An 18,225-nucleotide genomic window follows, 5' to 3' on the forward strand; every position below is an offset into this window, starting at 1 on the left:
TTGGAAGATAGAAGTGTAAAAAGTGCACCAAAATTATACTACCATGATCTCCTGTAATATAATGATTTCATTAAAAAAAACTTTTTTGGGGGGGGACACCTGGGTGGCTCAGCAGTTAGACACCTGCCTTTGGCTCAGGTCATGATCCTGGGATCCAGGATAGAGCCCTGCATCAGGCTCCCTGCAAGGAACCTGCTTCTCCCTCTGCCTGGGTCTCTGCCTCTCTGTGTCTCTCATGAATAAATAAATCTTTAAAAAAATAAGAAATAAAAAAATTTTTTGAGAACGAGAGGAAGAGCATGCATTAGCAGGTGAGGGAGGTGCAGGGGGAGAGAGAATCTTAAGCAGGCTCCACACCCAGCTCAGAGCCGGGTGCAGCACTTTATCTCATGACCCTCAGATCATGACCTGAGCCAAGAGTCAGATGTTAAATTGACAGCCACCCAGGTGCCTCCATGATGTAATTATTTCAGAACTCTGGAGTCTGTTGAAGGCTTGCAACTTCCAAGGGAAAACCTGAGAGTCAACTGCATTAATATTGGTCAATTTCAGATCCCAGCATACCAGCAGCTACCCATCCCTCACCCCAGCCACCAACTGTGCACATGTTCTGGAGCAGCCTGTATTTAGTCTGGAGGAGTTAAGGCCAGCAAGGACCCAGGCATCCAAATATTGGGGATATGTGCTCTGAACACTGGATTGGTGCTTCTGACCATAGAAGTGCTGGCACAGAGACAGTCAGCCATTGCTATTTCCCCTCTCCCTCCAGGTGAAATGGCTTCCAGGGGACTGAAAGGGCAGGTGCCACTTCCCCCCTTCATTTTCCACTTTTTCACCCTACAAGAGCCAGACACTGGCTAGGACACTCTAAGACAACCACATATATAGAGAATATCAGAAAGTGCCTGCATATGCCCAGTTAAAGGCTCAAGAAAGACCAGAGAAGACACCTAAGCATAAACATACACCTCAGGCTGATCCTCCACACAGAAACTGCCTACAACAACCAAAAAACAAAAACGGAAAACAAAACAAAAAAAAAATGAAAAAAAGTCCAGAAACATTAAAAAAAAACAGAAAATGCTGGGAAAGGCAAAGAATCTGTTTTCCAGAATTACTACATTATAATCCAGTGTTCAACACATTGAAAGGCATACAAAGAAACAAGTATGGCTTATTCAAAGGAACAGAAATCAAGAACTGTCCTTGAAAAGACACTGGAAATTTTGCTACACAAAGACTTTAAAAACAGTGGTTTTAAAGACGATAAAGGAATAAAAGGAAGATGTGAAGTCACGAAAACAAAGATCAACGAAGAGACAGAAAATCTACAAACAAAAACCTGGAGCTAAATAGTGCAATATCTGAAATGAAAATTTCACTAAAGGGATTCAAAGGCAGATTTAAGCAGAGAGAAGAATCAGTGAACTTTAAGATAGGACAATGGAAATGATCAAGGGCAAAGAAGAAAGATTTGAGAGACTTCAGCTTCTCAGGGACAGACATGGGACACCATCAGGGAGACTAATACAGTAGGAGTCCCAGGAGAACAGAGAAAAAAGAGCAGAGAGACTATTTGAAGGAATAATGGCCTAAAACTGCTGAAATGTGATGAAATGGAGTATGAACACTGAAGAAGCACAAAATAATCCCAAGTCAGATGAACTCAGAAACCCACACCACGTTATGGTATAATCACACTTTCATGGAAGAGAGAAGCCAATCATCATATTCAAGGATGCTCAGCAAGATTGTCAGCAGAATCTCATCAAAAACATTTGAGGCCAGAAAACTATGGGCCTGTAAGTACAAAATGCTAAAATGAAAAAAATACATACTAAGAATCCTATAATACAACCACTGTCCTTCAAAAATGAGGGAGAAATTGGGGTGCCTGGGTGGCTCTTTCGGTTAAGCATCTGCCTTTGGCTCAGGTCATGATTCTGGAGTCTCAGGATCAAGCCCCACATCAAGCTCCCTACTCAGCTGGGAGTCTACTACTTCTTCCTCTCGTCCTCCCCCTGCTCCTCCCCACTGCCTGTGCTCACATGCACTTTCTGCCCCTCCCTCTCAAATAAATAAAAATCTTTAAAAGAAATTAAGACATATCCAGACAAATGAAAGCTGAAGTTCATGACCATTAGATATGACCTATAAACATGCTCAAAGGCATTCTGCATGGTGAAATGCAAGTACATTCAACTGTAACCTGAAGCTACATGGAGAAGTGAACATCACCACAAGAGTAACTACATGGACAATTACAAAAGCAGGTGTCATTGCAATGAAATACTACTCAGCCATAAAAAGAATGAAATCTTGCCATTTGCAACAATGTGGATGGAACTAGAGGGTATAACACTAAGCAAAAAAAAAGTCAAAGACAAAGACCTTATAATTCCACTCATATGTGGAATTTAAGAAAATGAAAAAAAAATGAGACTAACAAAAAAACAGACATTTAAACACAGAACATACTGATGGTTGTCCAATAGGAGGTAGGTGGGAAAATAAAGCAGATTAATATCACAGTTATCAGGATGAGCTCTGAGTAATGTATGAAAGTGCTAAATCACTATACTGTACACCTGAAACTACTCTAATACTACAGGTTAACTATTCTGGAATTTTTTTTTAAGTAGGTATCATTGTAACAACAGTTTATAACTATCCTTTTCCCATGTGATTTCAAAGATTACTACATTTAAAGAAAAATTATTACCGTAAAAGCTAATATGACTGTAACTCTGGTTTGTAATTCCAAATCTTTTTTTTTTTTTAAGATTTGAGAGAGAGAGAGAAAGAGAGAGAGAGAGCATATACACACAGACACACAAGTGGGGGAAGAGAGGGAGAAGCAGACTCCCTATGAGCAGGAAGCCCAACGTGGGGCTCAATCCCAGGACCCTGGATCATGACCTTAGCCAAAGGCAGATGCTCAACTGACTGAGCCATCCAGGTGCTCCCAAATCTTGTTTTCTACATAAAGATATAATCTTGCAACAACTGAAAGGGGAGAGTACAGACTTGTAAAGGAGCAGAGGTTTTGTATGTTATTGAAATTAAGCTAGTCTAAATCCAAATTAGTGTTCTAACTTTATGATGTCAAATATAACACCCCATAGTAACCACAAAGAAAAAAGCTATAGGATACATACAAAAGGAAACCAGAAAGGGGTTTTAAACATTTCACTACAAAAAAAAAAAATCAACATAAAAGAAGACATGAATGCAAGAAATGAGAAGCAAAAAAGCTGTAAGGCATATAGGAAACAACACAATGACCGAAGTCCCCAAACTATTCAATCAAAAGACACACTGGAGGTGCCTGGGTGGCTCAGTCAGTTAGGCATCCAACTCTTGATTTCAGCTCAGGTCTTGATCCTAGGGTTTTTTTTTTTTAATTTTTATTTATTTATGATAGGCACACAGTGAGAGAGAGAGGCAGAGACACAGGCAGAGGGAGAAGCAGGCTCCATGCACCGGCAGCCCGATGTGGGATTCGATCCCGGGTCTCCAGGATCGCGCCCTGGGCCAAAGGCAGGCGCCAAACCGCTGCGCCACCCAGGGATCCCGATCCTAGGGTTTTGAGTTCAAATCCCGTGTTGGGAGTTCATGCCCAGCATGGAGCCTACTCTAAAAAAGACTGGCAGAATGGATAAAAAACACATGACCCACCTATACGAGGTCTACAAAGGACTCAAGATACAAAGACACCAAAACAGGTTAAAAGGGAAATGACAGAAAATGTATTCCATGTAAATAGTAACCAAAAGGGAGCAGGGTGGCTGTACTAATAACAGACAAAACAGATTTAAACCAAAATAGGCTAGAAGAGATGAAGAATGTTGTATATTAATATAAGGTTCAATATATCAAGACAGAAAAATTATAAACATTTACACATCTAATGACAGACCATCAAAAGGTATGAAACAAATACTGACAGAACTGAGGAGAAACAGTTCTACAAGAGTTCAACATTTCAATACCCCATTCACAATAGACAGAAGAACCAGAAAAGATAATTAAACTAGATCTGATAGATATATACAGAACATTTTACCCAGCAAAAATGAATACACATTCTCAAGTACACACAGGGCATTTTCTTGGATAGACCATATGTTAGGCCACAAATCAAGCCTCAACAGATTTAAGAAGATATATATCATACAAAGTATCTTTTCTGACTACAACAGATGGTGCTAAAAAAATCAATAAAAAAACAGGAAAATTCACAAAAGTGTGGAAATTGAACATTTTTTTTAAATTTTTTTTTTAATTTTTATTTATGATAGTCACAGAGAGAGAGAGAGGCAGAGACACAGGCAGAGGGAGAAGCAGGCTCCATGCACCGGGAGCCCGACGTGGGATTCGATCCCGGGTCTCCAGGATCGCGCCCTGGGCCAAAGGCAGGCGCCAAACCGCTGCGCCACCCAGGGATCCCGAAATTGAACATTTTTTAAAAACATTTTAAACAACCAATGAATCAAAGTAGAAATCACAAAGAAATTAGGAAATACGTAGAGACAAATGAAAATGAAAGCACAATATTCCAAAACCATGGGACACAGCAAAAGGGAAAGAGGGAAATTTATAGCTATAAATATTCTCATCAAAAAACAAATCTCAAATCAACAACCTAACTTTACAAAGTAAGTAAAAAGAACAACCAACTAAGCCCAAAGCTAGCAAAAGAAGGGAATTAAGAGCAGAGATAAACATAAAAGACAAAAAAATAAAACAGAAGTTGGTTCTTTGAAAAGATCAACAAAATTGACAAATCTTTAGCTAAATGAACTAAAAGAAGGTTCAGATTAGTAAAATCAATAACAAATGTGGGAACAGTACTACCTATTCTACATAAATAAAAAGGATTGTGAGAGTACCATGAACTGTACACACCAGAAAATTGAATAATCTAGATGAAATGGGCAAATTCCTCGAAACACAAAACCTACCAAGACTAAATCACAAAGAAATAGACCATCTGAATAGACTAGTAAGGAGATAGAAAATCTCCCAAAAAAGAAAAGCCCTGGATCTATTGGCTTCACTGGTGAACTCTACTAAATATGTAAATAACTAATACCAAACTTTCCCCAAAAAAATGAAGAGGGGGGAACACCTCTCAGCTCACTGTATAAAAGCAGCATAATCCTGATACCAAAGACACTACAAGCAACCTATACAGACCAACATCCTTTATGAACACTGATCAGAAACAAAAATTGAAAAAAAAAAAAAAAAAAAAAGAAACAAAAATTGAGAGGCACCTGAGTGGCTCAGTGGTTGAGTGTCTGCCTTTGGCTCAGGTTGTGATCCCAGGGTTCTGGGATCAAGTCCCACATCAGCCCCCTGCAGGGAGCCTGGTTTTCCTTCTGCCTATGTCTCTGCCTCTCTCATGAATAAATAAAATCTTTTTAAAAATTTGAACTAAAATACTAGCAAACAAATTTCCACAGTGCACCAAAAGAATTACACACTGTGGCCAAATAGGATTTGTTCCTGGAATGCAAGGATAGCTCAACATAAAAAATATATATACATATATACATATACATACATATATATGTGTGTATACACACACACACACACACACACACGCCACATGAACAAAATGAAGGGAAGAAAAGCCAACCACAGGGCCATTTCAAATGATGCAGAAAAACTGAGAAGATACTTTTGTGATAAAATCACTCAACAAAATAGGAATAAAAGGAAACTTACCCTCAAATAAAATCCTTTTATTAAAAAAAAAAAACCCACAGCAAACTTAATACTCAACTGTAGGACTAAAAGTTTTTCCTCTAAGATCAGAGGGGAAAAAGATAAGGATGCATACTTTTACACTTCTATTCAACATAATGGAAGTTCTACCAAAATTATTTAGTCAAGAGAAAGAAATAAGAGGCATCCAAATTACAAAGGAGTAAGTATAATTGTTCCTGTTTGTAGACGACATGATTATATATTGAGACCCATAAGGAGTCCACAGAAAACCTATCAGAATAAATTCAGCAAAGTATCAGGATACAAAGTCAACACACACACAAAAAAATCAGCTGCATTTCTATATACAATGAACAATCTGAAAAGGAAATTACAAAAACTATTCCATACACAATAGCATTAAAAAGAATAAAATACTTAGGAACTGACTTAACCAAAGAAGTAAAAGACTTGTGCAATGAAACCTAAATTGTTGATAAAGACAAAATAAATGGTAATACATTCTATGTACAAACATGGATTGGAGAACTTAATATTGTTAAAATGTCAATACTACCCAAAGCAAACTACACATTCAATGTAATACATATCAAAATCCCAATGACAGTGTTACAGAAAATAGAAAAACCTGACACCAAAAGCAAAGACAACATCAGCAAAAATAAACACATGCGAATATGTTACTATAAACCTTCTAACCATCAACAAAATGAAAAGGTAACCTATCAAATGGGAGAATATTTGAAAATCATGTCTGATAAGGGATTAATATCTGAAATATGTAAAGAAAACCCCATCCTAAAATTTTTTTTAAAGATTTATTTATTTATTCATAGAGAGCGAGAGAGAGGCAGAGACACAGGCAGAGGGAGAAGCAGGCTCCATGCAGGAAGGCCGATGTGGGACTCAATCCCAGGTCTCCAGGATCACACCCCAGGCTGCAGGCAGCGCCAAATCGCTGTGCCACCAGGGCTGCCCCCCCCCCATCCTAAAATTCATATGGAATCTCAAGTGACCCTGAATAACCAATCTTGGGAAAAAAAAAAAGTTGAAGGACACACTTCCTTATTTCAAAACCTACTATAAAGCTACAGTAACTAAACAGTGTAGTATTGGCATAAAGACAGACATATAAAGTAATACATTAGGATATAAAGCCCAGAAATAAATCCTTACATATATGGTCAAATGATTTTTGACAAGAGTGTCAAAACTATTCAATGGTGAAAGGATAGCCTTTTCAACAAACAGTGCTGGAAAAACCGGATATACACATCCAAATAAAGTTAGAGGTTTATCTAAAACCATATGCAAAAATTAATGCAAAATGATCAAGGACCTAAATGTTAAGACCTTCGAAGAAAACACAGGACAAAAGCTTCATGACACTGGACTTCGCGATGTTTTCTTGTATATGACACCAAAGGCACAAGTAAACAAAAAAGTCAAATTAGATTTCATGAAAATTTTAAGATTTTGTACCCCAAAAGGCACTCTCCAGAGTAAAAAGGCATCCCACAGGAGAAAGGATTTGTTTTTTTTTTGTTTGTTTGTTTTGTTTGTTTTTTTTATTTGTGATAGTCACAGAGAGAGAAAGAGTGAGAGGCAGAGACATAGGTAGAGGGAGAAGCAGGCTCCATGCACCGGGAGCCTGATGTGGGATTCGATCCCAGGTCTCCAGGATCGCGCCCTGGGCCAAAGGCAGGCGCCAAACCACTGCGCCACCCAGGGATCCCCTGGAGAAAGGATTTGTAAATCACATGTAAATGAGAGATTAATACCTGTAACATACAGAGAACCTGTAAAATTCAGCAACTAGAACAAAAATTAAACAACCTGATTAAAAAATGTACAGAGGACTTGAGTAGATGTTTCTCCAAAGGAGATGTACAAATAAGTAATAAGCACATGAAAAGGTGCTAAACATCTCAAATCATTAGGGAAATGCAGATCAAAACTAAGTAAGATACCACTTCATGCCCATTAGGATGGTACTATAATATAAACACAAAAGAGAAAATAAGTGTTTGTGAGGGTGTGGGAAGGTAAATGATATAGTTACTGTGGCAAATACAGGGATTCCTCAAAAAATTAAAAATAGAACATGTAATCTAGCAACTACCTCTTTTGGTATATACCTGGGAGAATCAGAAGGAGTCTTGAAGAGATTTGTACACTCCTGTTTATAGCAGCATTATTCACTGCTAAAATGTGGAAGCAATCAAGTATCCATCAATGTGTGAAATAAGCAAAATGGGATATATACAACATAACAATATTATTCAGACTTAAAAAGAAATTCTGACAAATGCTACAACATGGTTGAGCCTTGAGGACATCATGCTAAGTGACATAAGCTAGTCACAAATGACAAATACTGTAGGACTCCACATACATGAGGTACTAAGAATAGTCAAAATCAAAGATCTAAGGTGTAATGGCAGGTGCCAGAAGTGGGTGGAGAGATGAGAATGGAGAGTTATTATCCAACATGTACAGACTTCTAGCTTTATAGAATGAGAATTATAGGGATAAATGGTGGTAATGGTTGAACAACATGCATGTATTTAATGTCACTAAACTGGGGATCCCTGGGTGGTGCAGCGGTTTGGCGCCTGCCTTTGGCCCAGGGTGCGATCCTGGAGACCCGGGATCGAATCCCATGTCGGGCTCCTGGTGCATGAAGCCTGCTTCTCCTTCTGCCTATGTCTCTGCCTCTCTCTCTCTCTGTGTGTGTGACTATCATAAATAAATTAAAAAAATAATGTCACTAAACTGTGTGCTTAAAAATGGTTAAGATGGTAGATTTTCTTTTGCTACAATAAAAAAAGAAAAATCCTAGAAGTTAATCAATATGGAATATGGGGAGAGAACTTATTTGAAGATTAGGGCCTCTTTCAGCTTCAGTACACAGTTTGTGAGAACATACATACCAAACAATTATATGACGACACCTATATGTCAGAGGGAATCCAAGGGTGTTTAAGACTGGTCCTTGACAGTCTAAGCCAGAAACCAGGAATTCAACTTTTAAACACAATGACTTCAAGCAATGCTCTCTCACAACTGCACTCTATATATATCCACACTGTCACAATCAGGACCACCACACAGTGCATTAGTACAGTTATGGGCATGATTATACATATTCAACACACATACCTTATTCAAGCTCCCCCAAGTCCTATAGATGAGTATGGCTATTACTCCCATGTTACAATTCAGGAAACATAATCTTAGAGAGTTAGCCAAGATTAGAGGAAGTAAGAACCACGGCCAGGATCTGTTCAAGTTAATCTTCCAGAGGCTACTACACTTTTGTGTAGATTTATTATGAAATGGGCAAAATGAATATGCTTCTTCAAAACTATACTTTATCTTCCCTGTTTTGAGACTACATGTTTACATTTAGAACACCACACAGTGGGGTCAATGAACAATGTAAAATAGCCATGGATGATCTTGCTACATATCTAACAGAGGCAGAGAACGTGAGAAATTTTTCAGAGGTGATAACCAAGCCATTCTTGAAAAAAAGAGAAGGATTTTTCTAGGCAGATAATATTCAATTTAGTATTCTGCTTAACAGTTCAGCTATGTAGCAAAACAGCATTTCCTGCATGATTTCACCTAAGCCAACGATTTTAATTATATAAAATGGAATCTCAAGAAACACAACAAATGGAACAGGATAAAAGAACCCTGAGAGCCAGGTTCTAGAGATCTTTCCTAGGTTGATACCAGATCATATATGCTTATGTAGTCTTTGAACTGTAGAAAATATTTCACAAAAACAAAATTAAGAAGGTTTTACACCCAAGGCTGATCGGAATTTTGAATTACAATAATAATTGGGGTCTACAAAAATGTAGGGGAAAAAAGACTCTCATGAAATCCTGGCTGGATTGTAAACAGAGAAATTCACTTTGAGAAAGAAGTCAGTAACTTAATTTGAAGACAATATAAACCCCAGTCATTCTGCAATTCACTTCTAGCTATACAGGCTAAAGAAATTCTTGTTACATGCACATAAGAAGACCTAAACAAGGATGTTCACCAAAATACTATTTATAATAGCAAAAAATAATTTACCAATATAGGATCAGATAATTATTATAGATATTTTTGTAAACTACTACTATACAGCAATTAAAACACACTGATTTGACTTAAAATATTAATATGGAGACATCATAAATATAACAATACATAGAGGGGCGCCTGGGTTGCTCAGTTGGTCAACCATCTGCATTTCGGTCATGATCCCAGGATCATTAAGTCCCACACTGGGCTCCCTGCTTGCAGGTAACTGCTTCTCCCTCTCCTTCCTGCTTGTGTGCACTTTCTTGCTCAAATAAAATCTTTTAAAAATAGTAATAATACATTGAAAAAGGCAAATATTGGCATATCTTGTTTTATTGTACATTGAAGATACTGCATTTTTTTATGAATTGAAAATTTATGGTGACCCTAGCAAGTCTATCAGTGCCATTTTTCCAACAGCATTTGCTCACTTCGAGTCTCAGTCACATCTTGGTAATTCTCACAATAATAATAAGTTTGAAATATTGTATTTGTTATGATGATCCATAATCTTTGATGTTACCACTGTAATAGTTTTGGGGACACCACAAACCATGCACACACAAGATGGCAAACTTAATTGCTAAATGTTATGTGTGTTCTGAGTGTTCCACCAACTAGCTATTTCCCATTCTCTCCCCCCTCCTTGGGCCTCCCCATTCCCTGAGGTACAGTAATATTGAAATTAGGCCAATTAATAACCCAATGATGGCCTCTAGGTGTCTAAGTGTCCAAGTGAAAGGAAGAATCCCACATCTCTCACTTTAAATCAAAAGTTAGAAATGATTAGTTCAGGGAGGAAGGCCTGTTAAAAGTCAAGATAAACCAAAAGCTAGGTTTCTTACCCTAGACAAGTTGGGAACGCCAAGGATGAGTTCTGGAAGGACATTAGAAGTGCTACTCCAGTGAACACATGAGTGATAAAGTGAAAACAGTTTTATTGCTAAGGAGAAAGTCTTAATGGTCTTAAGATCCAACAGCCACGATATTCTTGAAGCCAAAACCGAATCCATAACAAGGCCCTCAATCTCTTCAATTCTGTGTAGGCTGAGGGAGGGGACAAGGCTGTAGAAGACAAGTCTGAAGCTAGCAGAGGTGGGCTCATGAGGCTTAAGGAAAGACAGTGTCTCCGTAACATCAAACTGCAAGGTGAAGCAGCAAGGGCTGATGCAGAAGCGACAGCAAGTTCTCCAGAAGATGTAGAGATCATTTGTGAAGGTGGCTCCACTAAACAATGGATTTTCAATGTGGACGAAACAACATTCTATCAGAAGAAGATGCCATCTAGGACTTTCATAGCTAGAGAGGAGAAGTCAGTGCCCGGCTTCAAAGCTTCAAAGGATGGGTGGACTATTAGGGGCTAATGCAGCTGCTGACCTGAAGTTCAGACTGTGCTCAACATGCCATCCTGAAAATCCTAGGGACCTGAAGAATGATGCTAAATCTCTCTGCCTATGCTCAATCAGTGGAACAACAAAGCCTGGATGACAGCACATCTGTTTAGTAGGACACAGTTTCCTGAATATTTTAAGCCCACTGTTAAGACCTACTGCTCAGAAGATTCCTGGCAAAAATATTACTACTGACAACACACCTGGCCCCCCAAGAACTCTGAGGGAGATATACAATGAGACTCATATTTGCACACCTCACACAACATCCATTCTGCAGCCCATGGATCTAAAAGTAACTTCAGCTTTCAAGTCATTACTGAATATATTTCAAAGGGCTATAGCTGTCATAGACAGGGCTTCCTCTGATGGATCTGGATAAAGTGAACTGGAAAACTTCTGGAAAGGATTTACCATTCTGGATGACAGTAAGAACACTCATGATACACAAGAGGTGGTCAGAGTATCAACATGGAAGGAGTGGATTCCAATCCTCACAGATGAATGAGGAGTTCATGACGTCAGTGGAGGAAGGCACTGCTGATGTGGTGGAAACAGCAGAACAGGATTAGAAGTAGAACCTAACGATGGGACTGAACTGCTGTAATCTCATGATCAAACTTTAACAGATGAGGAGTTGCTTCTTGTGGATAAGCAATGAAAGTAGTTTCTTGAGATAGGATCTACTCCTAGTGAGGAGGCTGTGAAGACTGTTGAAATGACAACAAAGGATTCTACAAACAGAATACTACAAACACTTAGCTGCTAATAAGGTAGAGAGAGGATTTGAGAGGATAGACTCCACAATTTTTTCCACTGTATTTATATTATTATGTTAATTTTAGGTCTCAAAATGGAGACTCTATACGTATATAGATATATGATTAATATTTTATCTTAATTTCATGTTATACAGATTTTTATGTAACTAAACATGTAGAAAGATACTACTCTCAAAAGGTATTATTCTAGTAACTACAGAATACTCCATCACTTGAATATACTTGAAAATATATAAATATTTTCCTCTTGGGAGACACTTAGGTTTTTTGTGTTTTTCTTTTCCAAATTTTCACCATCATAATAATGCTCTAAGTATCCTTTTATATAAATCCTATCTATATTCATTATTACTCCTAAGGAGACACACTCAGATCTGAACATAGTAAGTCAAAGAACATGATGATTTTTAAAGCAAAAAAAGTGATCTTTGAGGCAGAGTTATAAAGAAGCTGCAGCAGCAAACAGAGAAGCAACGCCAGGAACCCTGTCTGAGCATCAAGAAAAACGACAAGTCAACCTTAATTTTCTCCAACACAGAAGGCTGCCAAGCTCAGCAGTGTGGCTTTCATTTTGTCCTCCACCTTTTTGTTGGAGAAATGAGTAACAGAGTTTGGAGGACAAATCTGCCCTTTAACATTACTGGCCATGGACCTCTGGAACCTCCAGGGGCTTTGCACAGCCCACGACACTCTGACCCCCATCACCCCTGCAGCCATCATGAGGTGCTCCTCCTTCCCTACTCTTCCTTCAGTGCCCCAAACATGCCAAGCTCTCTCAAAAGCCTTAGTCCAATCTTCTCCGTCTGAAACATTTTCACCCACACTCTTTACATGATCTAGCTCTTTCTCTTCCTTTAGAACTCCATTTTAAACATACCTCCCAAGAGAGTTCCGGCCTAGGTGACTCAAAATGTTAGTTCATAGTACTTACTAAAACTTGCCATTATTTTACTTATTTCTCTGCTTGTTTTTTTCCTTCTGTTTCCCATCCACGAAGGGAGAACAGGTTCTGAGGATACCACATAAAGTCAGGAATCCCCGGAGCCTAACAACAGTGATTTGCATGAAGTATGCATTCCATAACTATTTACTGTTGAACTTCTGGTGAATTTGGTCAATGTGGCAGTGGGACCAAGTGTATAGTAAGAGAAGTGGAATCTAAAGCTAGATTTTATAAGGAATGACCTGAACTACAGGTCCAAGGTGGAGTTGATCTGCATTACTTAATGTAAGTGCTGAATGATGTCTCCCAAAGATGTCCAGGTCTTCATCCCTGGAACCAGGGATGGTTGAATGTCTCAGAAGAAATGTCTCAGAAGAAAATACTGATGTCTTCTTGGCCCAACAGCCAAGCAAGCCATCCTAAGGTTAGGGCAGCATGATCTAGGCGCAAAGGCTAGGGCTCCATGTATTAAGCACTTGACTCAGCAGAAACCCGACCTGCAATAGTCACAGCATCCACTGAAGCCCAAATAAAACCAAGACCAAGCACGAGTGCCTGCTTCGCCCTCTCCCTCTGCTGTTCCCCTTGCTTGTGCTGTCTGGAGCGTGTGCTCACTCTTAAACAAAATCTTTAAAAAAAAAAAAAAAAGTCAAAGCTGGGAATACACCTGCACGTACCTAAAGATGTGGTGTTAGTGGGAGTCACGTGTTAGGAAGTAGCCTTGGTGCCACTCAAACATGGACTGAGACCGCAGGTTTTGGTCTGAGTCTGAGATCAGCCACTTACTGACTAGCTAGGTAGTCTCACAAGTCCTCTAACCTAGAGGAGAATTTTCTCATCTGTAACACAAGATTGACTCCAATTTTGAAAGAAGTTCTACCATGGGTAAAATGCTATCAAACAGCATTGCCTGCTATAGAGAACTCATTCCTGAAAGAAAGAGTCCATCTGTGGCAAACTTAATTGTTGTCTTATTTTAGTAAGCTGCCACAGCCACCTCACCTTCAGTGACCACCTCCTTGGATAGTCAGCGGCCATCAACATGGAGGCAAGACCTTCCACCAGTGAAAAGACTAACTTACTGAAAGTTCAAATGATGGTTAACATTTTCTACCAATAAAGTATTTAAGTATGTACAATTTTTTAGACATAGTGCTTTTGCACACTTAACCGACTACAGCATGGTGTAAGCATAATTTTCTTATGTATTGGGAAACCAAAGAATTCCTTTGGCTCCCTTCATTGCCATATTTGCTTTGTTGCAGTGGTCTGGGACCCACCCACCACTTCTCCAGTTAGAAGAGTTTATAAATTCCACAGTTACCAAAAGTCAATCTTGTTTGTAATAAAAGCTCTCCCTCAGACGTTTAGCTACTTTATGTTCACATACACCTGTATCCTTATAAGAACTATTTCCAACATCAAGTTAGGAAGCAAATCAAAGAATTTATGATGAAAAAACAGCAATTACCAGTCCTTGTTCTGCAGACACCACTACTGCCAAATTTCTTCAAAGTACATTAAAAAAATTAAAAACATGTTCACTTTCAACTAAAGTAACTCAAACAAGAAACATTCCATCAATATTTTTACAACATGTTGCAACTTCCACGAAAGATTATGAAACAACACTTGTTAGGACATCCAAGCCTCCTTCTGAAGTATCATCTTAGGGGATGCTCCCTTCTCCCTCCACTATCCTATGGGGGTATCCTACATACCATCAAAACTAAATGCTCATTGACTTGCATTTGTAGTTAAAAGCAATTAAAATATTCAAGAAATGCACTGTCCAATACAGCAGCCACTAGTCACATGGTGACAAAGCACCTGAAACACAATTATTTCCAACTGAACTGCATTGTAAATGTGAAATATATATATTGAAGTTTTAGCACTAACAAAAAATGATATACCATTTATAGTTTTTATATTGATTATATGTCACATATTTTGTATGTTAGATAAAATATTAACATCCCTTTTAAAAAAAAACCTTTAAAATGTGGCTACATTTATATATGGATGACTCCCATTATAATTCTCTATATAAACAGTCCTGCTATGTTTGACCTATCCTTTTTTAATCCAGTCTTTATATGCGTCATAAAATAGATTTGCGCATTAGAAATCAAAGGCTGTCTTCACCCAGAGAACCCAATGCACAAAGTGAGCTACAAAAAAGGGCATTACCAAAGATTCAGTCATTCTTCACAGGTCATGAGAAAGCTGCCCAGAAACAGCTCTACATACATACATAGTGTATATACAAAAATATTTGCTCAAGTTTTCAAGTCTAAGTCACCTGGCAAATGATCATGAATTCCTCGGTTTATGGGTGTAGTGCAGACTCTATTGAAATCCAGAGAATTATCCAATATGGCATTTATCCTTTGAAAGATACTAGCATTGCTACATGTGGAGAGCGCAGGTGCTTCCTGGTTGTCTCGACAATCTTTTATCCTTCCAGCTTCTTCTTCCTAGACACAGAAAAAAGATATTTAGGTTTTCTTCCTAGACAAAGAAAAGATGCTTAGGTTTCTCTATACTCCTTTACGATAAATACCCCTCCTTCCTCCTAAACCAACACTATGAGATAAAGTAACAAGGAACTGAAGTTTCTTGCCTATATATTAAAATGCTCCCTTAGTATTCTCTAGCTCAGCAGACAACACTACCAGGTGTCTCTGACAGGAATCTTGGTACGATTCTTCATTCTTTCTCACTCATCACATCCAATGCCTGACATAGTAAGCAATGAAATACCGCCGGACAGTCATTTCTAAGTAAAGTCTAATTTATCAAGCTCTAGGATTCCCAGTTACCTTGGGGAAAACAAAAAACAGACGAAGTAAGGAAACTAGAACCTAGGATCAGACAGCTGGTCACTTCAAAATAAAATTTTAAAAAGCTGAGTGACTATGTTTAGCCTATTGAAATTCAGGTAAGCATGAGTATGGCCAGAGACAGTTTTAACAACTCTGCAGGACAGCCTTAAAGGGACAAACTTGAGTCCCATATCATTCTCAACTTCTTGAGAAGTCTGGCATCCTTTGCAAGTTGTGAGGATGACCAGGATACTCAGTCCTACAAGGTTGTTTCCCCAAGCCTCCCAGAGAGCCACCACTGAGAGCAGTTAAACCCACAGACACAAGGGTCCTTCCACAACTGTAGATTTCTAAGGATTCTCAACCTCACTAAGGCAACATCACAAAGGCTAAGATGCACGAATTTACCATCAATCTTCAGGTTTTTTTTTTTTAGTTTTTATTTATTTATTCTTGAGAAAGAAAAGAGAGAGAGAGAGAGAGAGAGAGAGAGGCAGAGACAGAGGGAGAAGCAGGCTCCATGCAGGGAGCCTGATGTGGGACTTGATCGTGGGACTCTAGGATCATGCCCTGGGCCGAAGGCAGACACCCAACTGCTGAGCCACCCAGGCGTCCCAATCTTCAGGTCTTAAGGCTACATGCTTCATTCACTCACTGCCTCATCAACATTAACCAACAGTCTGCTATGTACAGTAAGCACCTGAAGGGTAGGCAGATTAGACAGACTCAACCAAAAGAGATTTCTGAAGTCTAGAAAGGAAACGAAGATCTGATCGGGCTGTCAACAGCCTCCACACAAGTTATAGTTTGCTGGGATCATACATTGTCCTCTCAGCCAAAGGGGCTCAAAGACAACAATGTACCTGAAAGTACAGGAAGGAAGTCTGAAGCACAAAGAGAACAGAGGAGCTTTATCAAAAGTGGTCCAGTATGGCAATGTATGGGGTTCGCAGGAGAGCAAACTGGAGGGAGGTCTGCCTTCAGCTCAGGTCATGATCCCAGGGTCCTGGGATCGAGCCCCCACATCAGGCTCCCTGCTCAGTAGTCTGCTTCTCCCTCTTCACCCTGTGAATATGCTCTCTCAAATTAATAAAACCTTTAAAAAAAAAAAAAAGCAAACTGGAAAGAATGCCTCATGACAGCTTAAGGATTTAGAATGGTCTCCTATATAATCAGAGCTTTCCAAATTTTTTTCCCAAGATTTTATTTATTTATTCATGAGAGACACAGAGAGAGGCAGAAACAAAGGCAGAGGGAAAAGTAGGCTCTCTGTGGGGAACCCAATGTGGGACCCGATCCCCGGGATCACAACCTGATCAAAGGCAGACACTCAACCCACTGAGCCACCTGGGTACCCCCAGAGCTTTCCAAATTTTAAAAGGCCCCTCTTAACACACAAATACTTTTTGATTTTTATTTAGTAGTTCAGATATGCTATAAATCTATGTATTCAGATCCTGGTGAGGAGGTATGTACACAGTATGTAAGTCTCAGGAGATCTCAAGCAACTATGTGAAAGAGGACAGGAAGAACCAGTGAGGAAAGTACACAGTCATCCAAGGAAGATGCAGGCCCAGAGACCCTGTGGGAGAAACTGGCTTCCCCAGGAGGAGGGCAAGGTCTAAGAATCTTACCGTCTTGAGCAGCCTGAAAAAAAACCCAATTTAGAAATATGCCTGGCCAACTCTACTCCAAATCCCATTAGGAACATATACCAAGGATGCCTGGGTGGCTCAGCAGTTAAGCGCCTACCTTCGGCCCAGGGTGTGATCCTGGAGTCCCAAGATCAAGTCCCCCATCAGGTTCCCTGCATGGAGCCTGCTTTTCTCCCTGCCTATGTCTCTGCCTCTCTCAGTGTCTCTCATGAATAAATAAATAAAATCTTGGGGATCCCTGGGTGGCGCAGCGGTTTAGCTCCTGCCTTTGGCCTGGGGCGTGGTCCTGGAGACCCGGGATCAAATCCCACGTCGGGCTCCCGGTGCATGAAGCCTGCTTCTCCTTCTGCCTGTGTCTCTGCCTCTCTCTCTGTGACTATCATAAATAAATAAATAGGGATCCCTGGGTGGCGCAGCGGTTTGGCGCCTGCCTTTGGCCCAGGGCGCGATCCTGGAGACCCGGGATCGAATCCCACGTCGGGCTCCCGGTGCATGGAGCCTGCTTCTCCCTCTGCCTGTGTCTCTGCCTCTCTCTCTATCTCTCTGTGACTATCATAAATAAATAAAAAAATTAAAATAAATAAATAAATAAATTTTAAATAAATAAGTAAATAAATAAATAAATAAATAAATAAATAAATAAATCTTAAAAAAAAAAAAAACCGTAACTTCGAACCTCAAGGCAAATGCTGTCTGGAATGCCTCCCTCCCTCTCAGGTACACCAATCCAGTTATCTGTAAGACTCTGGGTAATTAGAACTTAAGGAAATGGAACATTCGATTGACACCCCAAACTGCTTAATCACA

The 18,225-nt window shown here is 39.4% G+C and overlaps 1 protein-coding gene across 37 annotated transcripts in view; it reads right to left on the reverse strand.

The window, feature by feature from the left end:
- CPEB1 (cytoplasmic polyadenylation element binding protein 1) overlaps positions 1-18,225 on the reverse strand; it is a 95,337-nt gene that overhangs the window by 61,178 nt on the left and 15,934 nt on the right. For 35 of the 37 annotated variants that reach the window (XM_072737396.1, XM_072737404.1, XM_026000512.2 and 32 more), the window contains exon 2: positions 15,241-15,415. The exons of the other annotated variants lie outside the window; for them this stretch is intronic. Coding sequence is in view for 12 of the 35 variants with exons in the window: in XM_072737383.1 (XP_072593484.1) it covers positions 15,241-15,415 (175 nt within the window). In the remaining 23 variants the exon portion in view is untranslated. The remainder of the gene's footprint in view (positions 1-15,240; positions 15,416-18,225) is intronic. 37 annotated transcript variants of the gene reach the window in all.

The sequence above is a fragment of the Vulpes vulpes genome, chromosome 14, assembly GCF_048418805.1.
Source record: "Vulpes vulpes isolate BD-2025 chromosome 14, VulVul3, whole genome shotgun sequence".
In the NCBI taxonomy this organism is placed as follows: Eukaryota; Metazoa; Chordata; class Mammalia; order Carnivora; family Canidae; genus Vulpes; species Vulpes vulpes.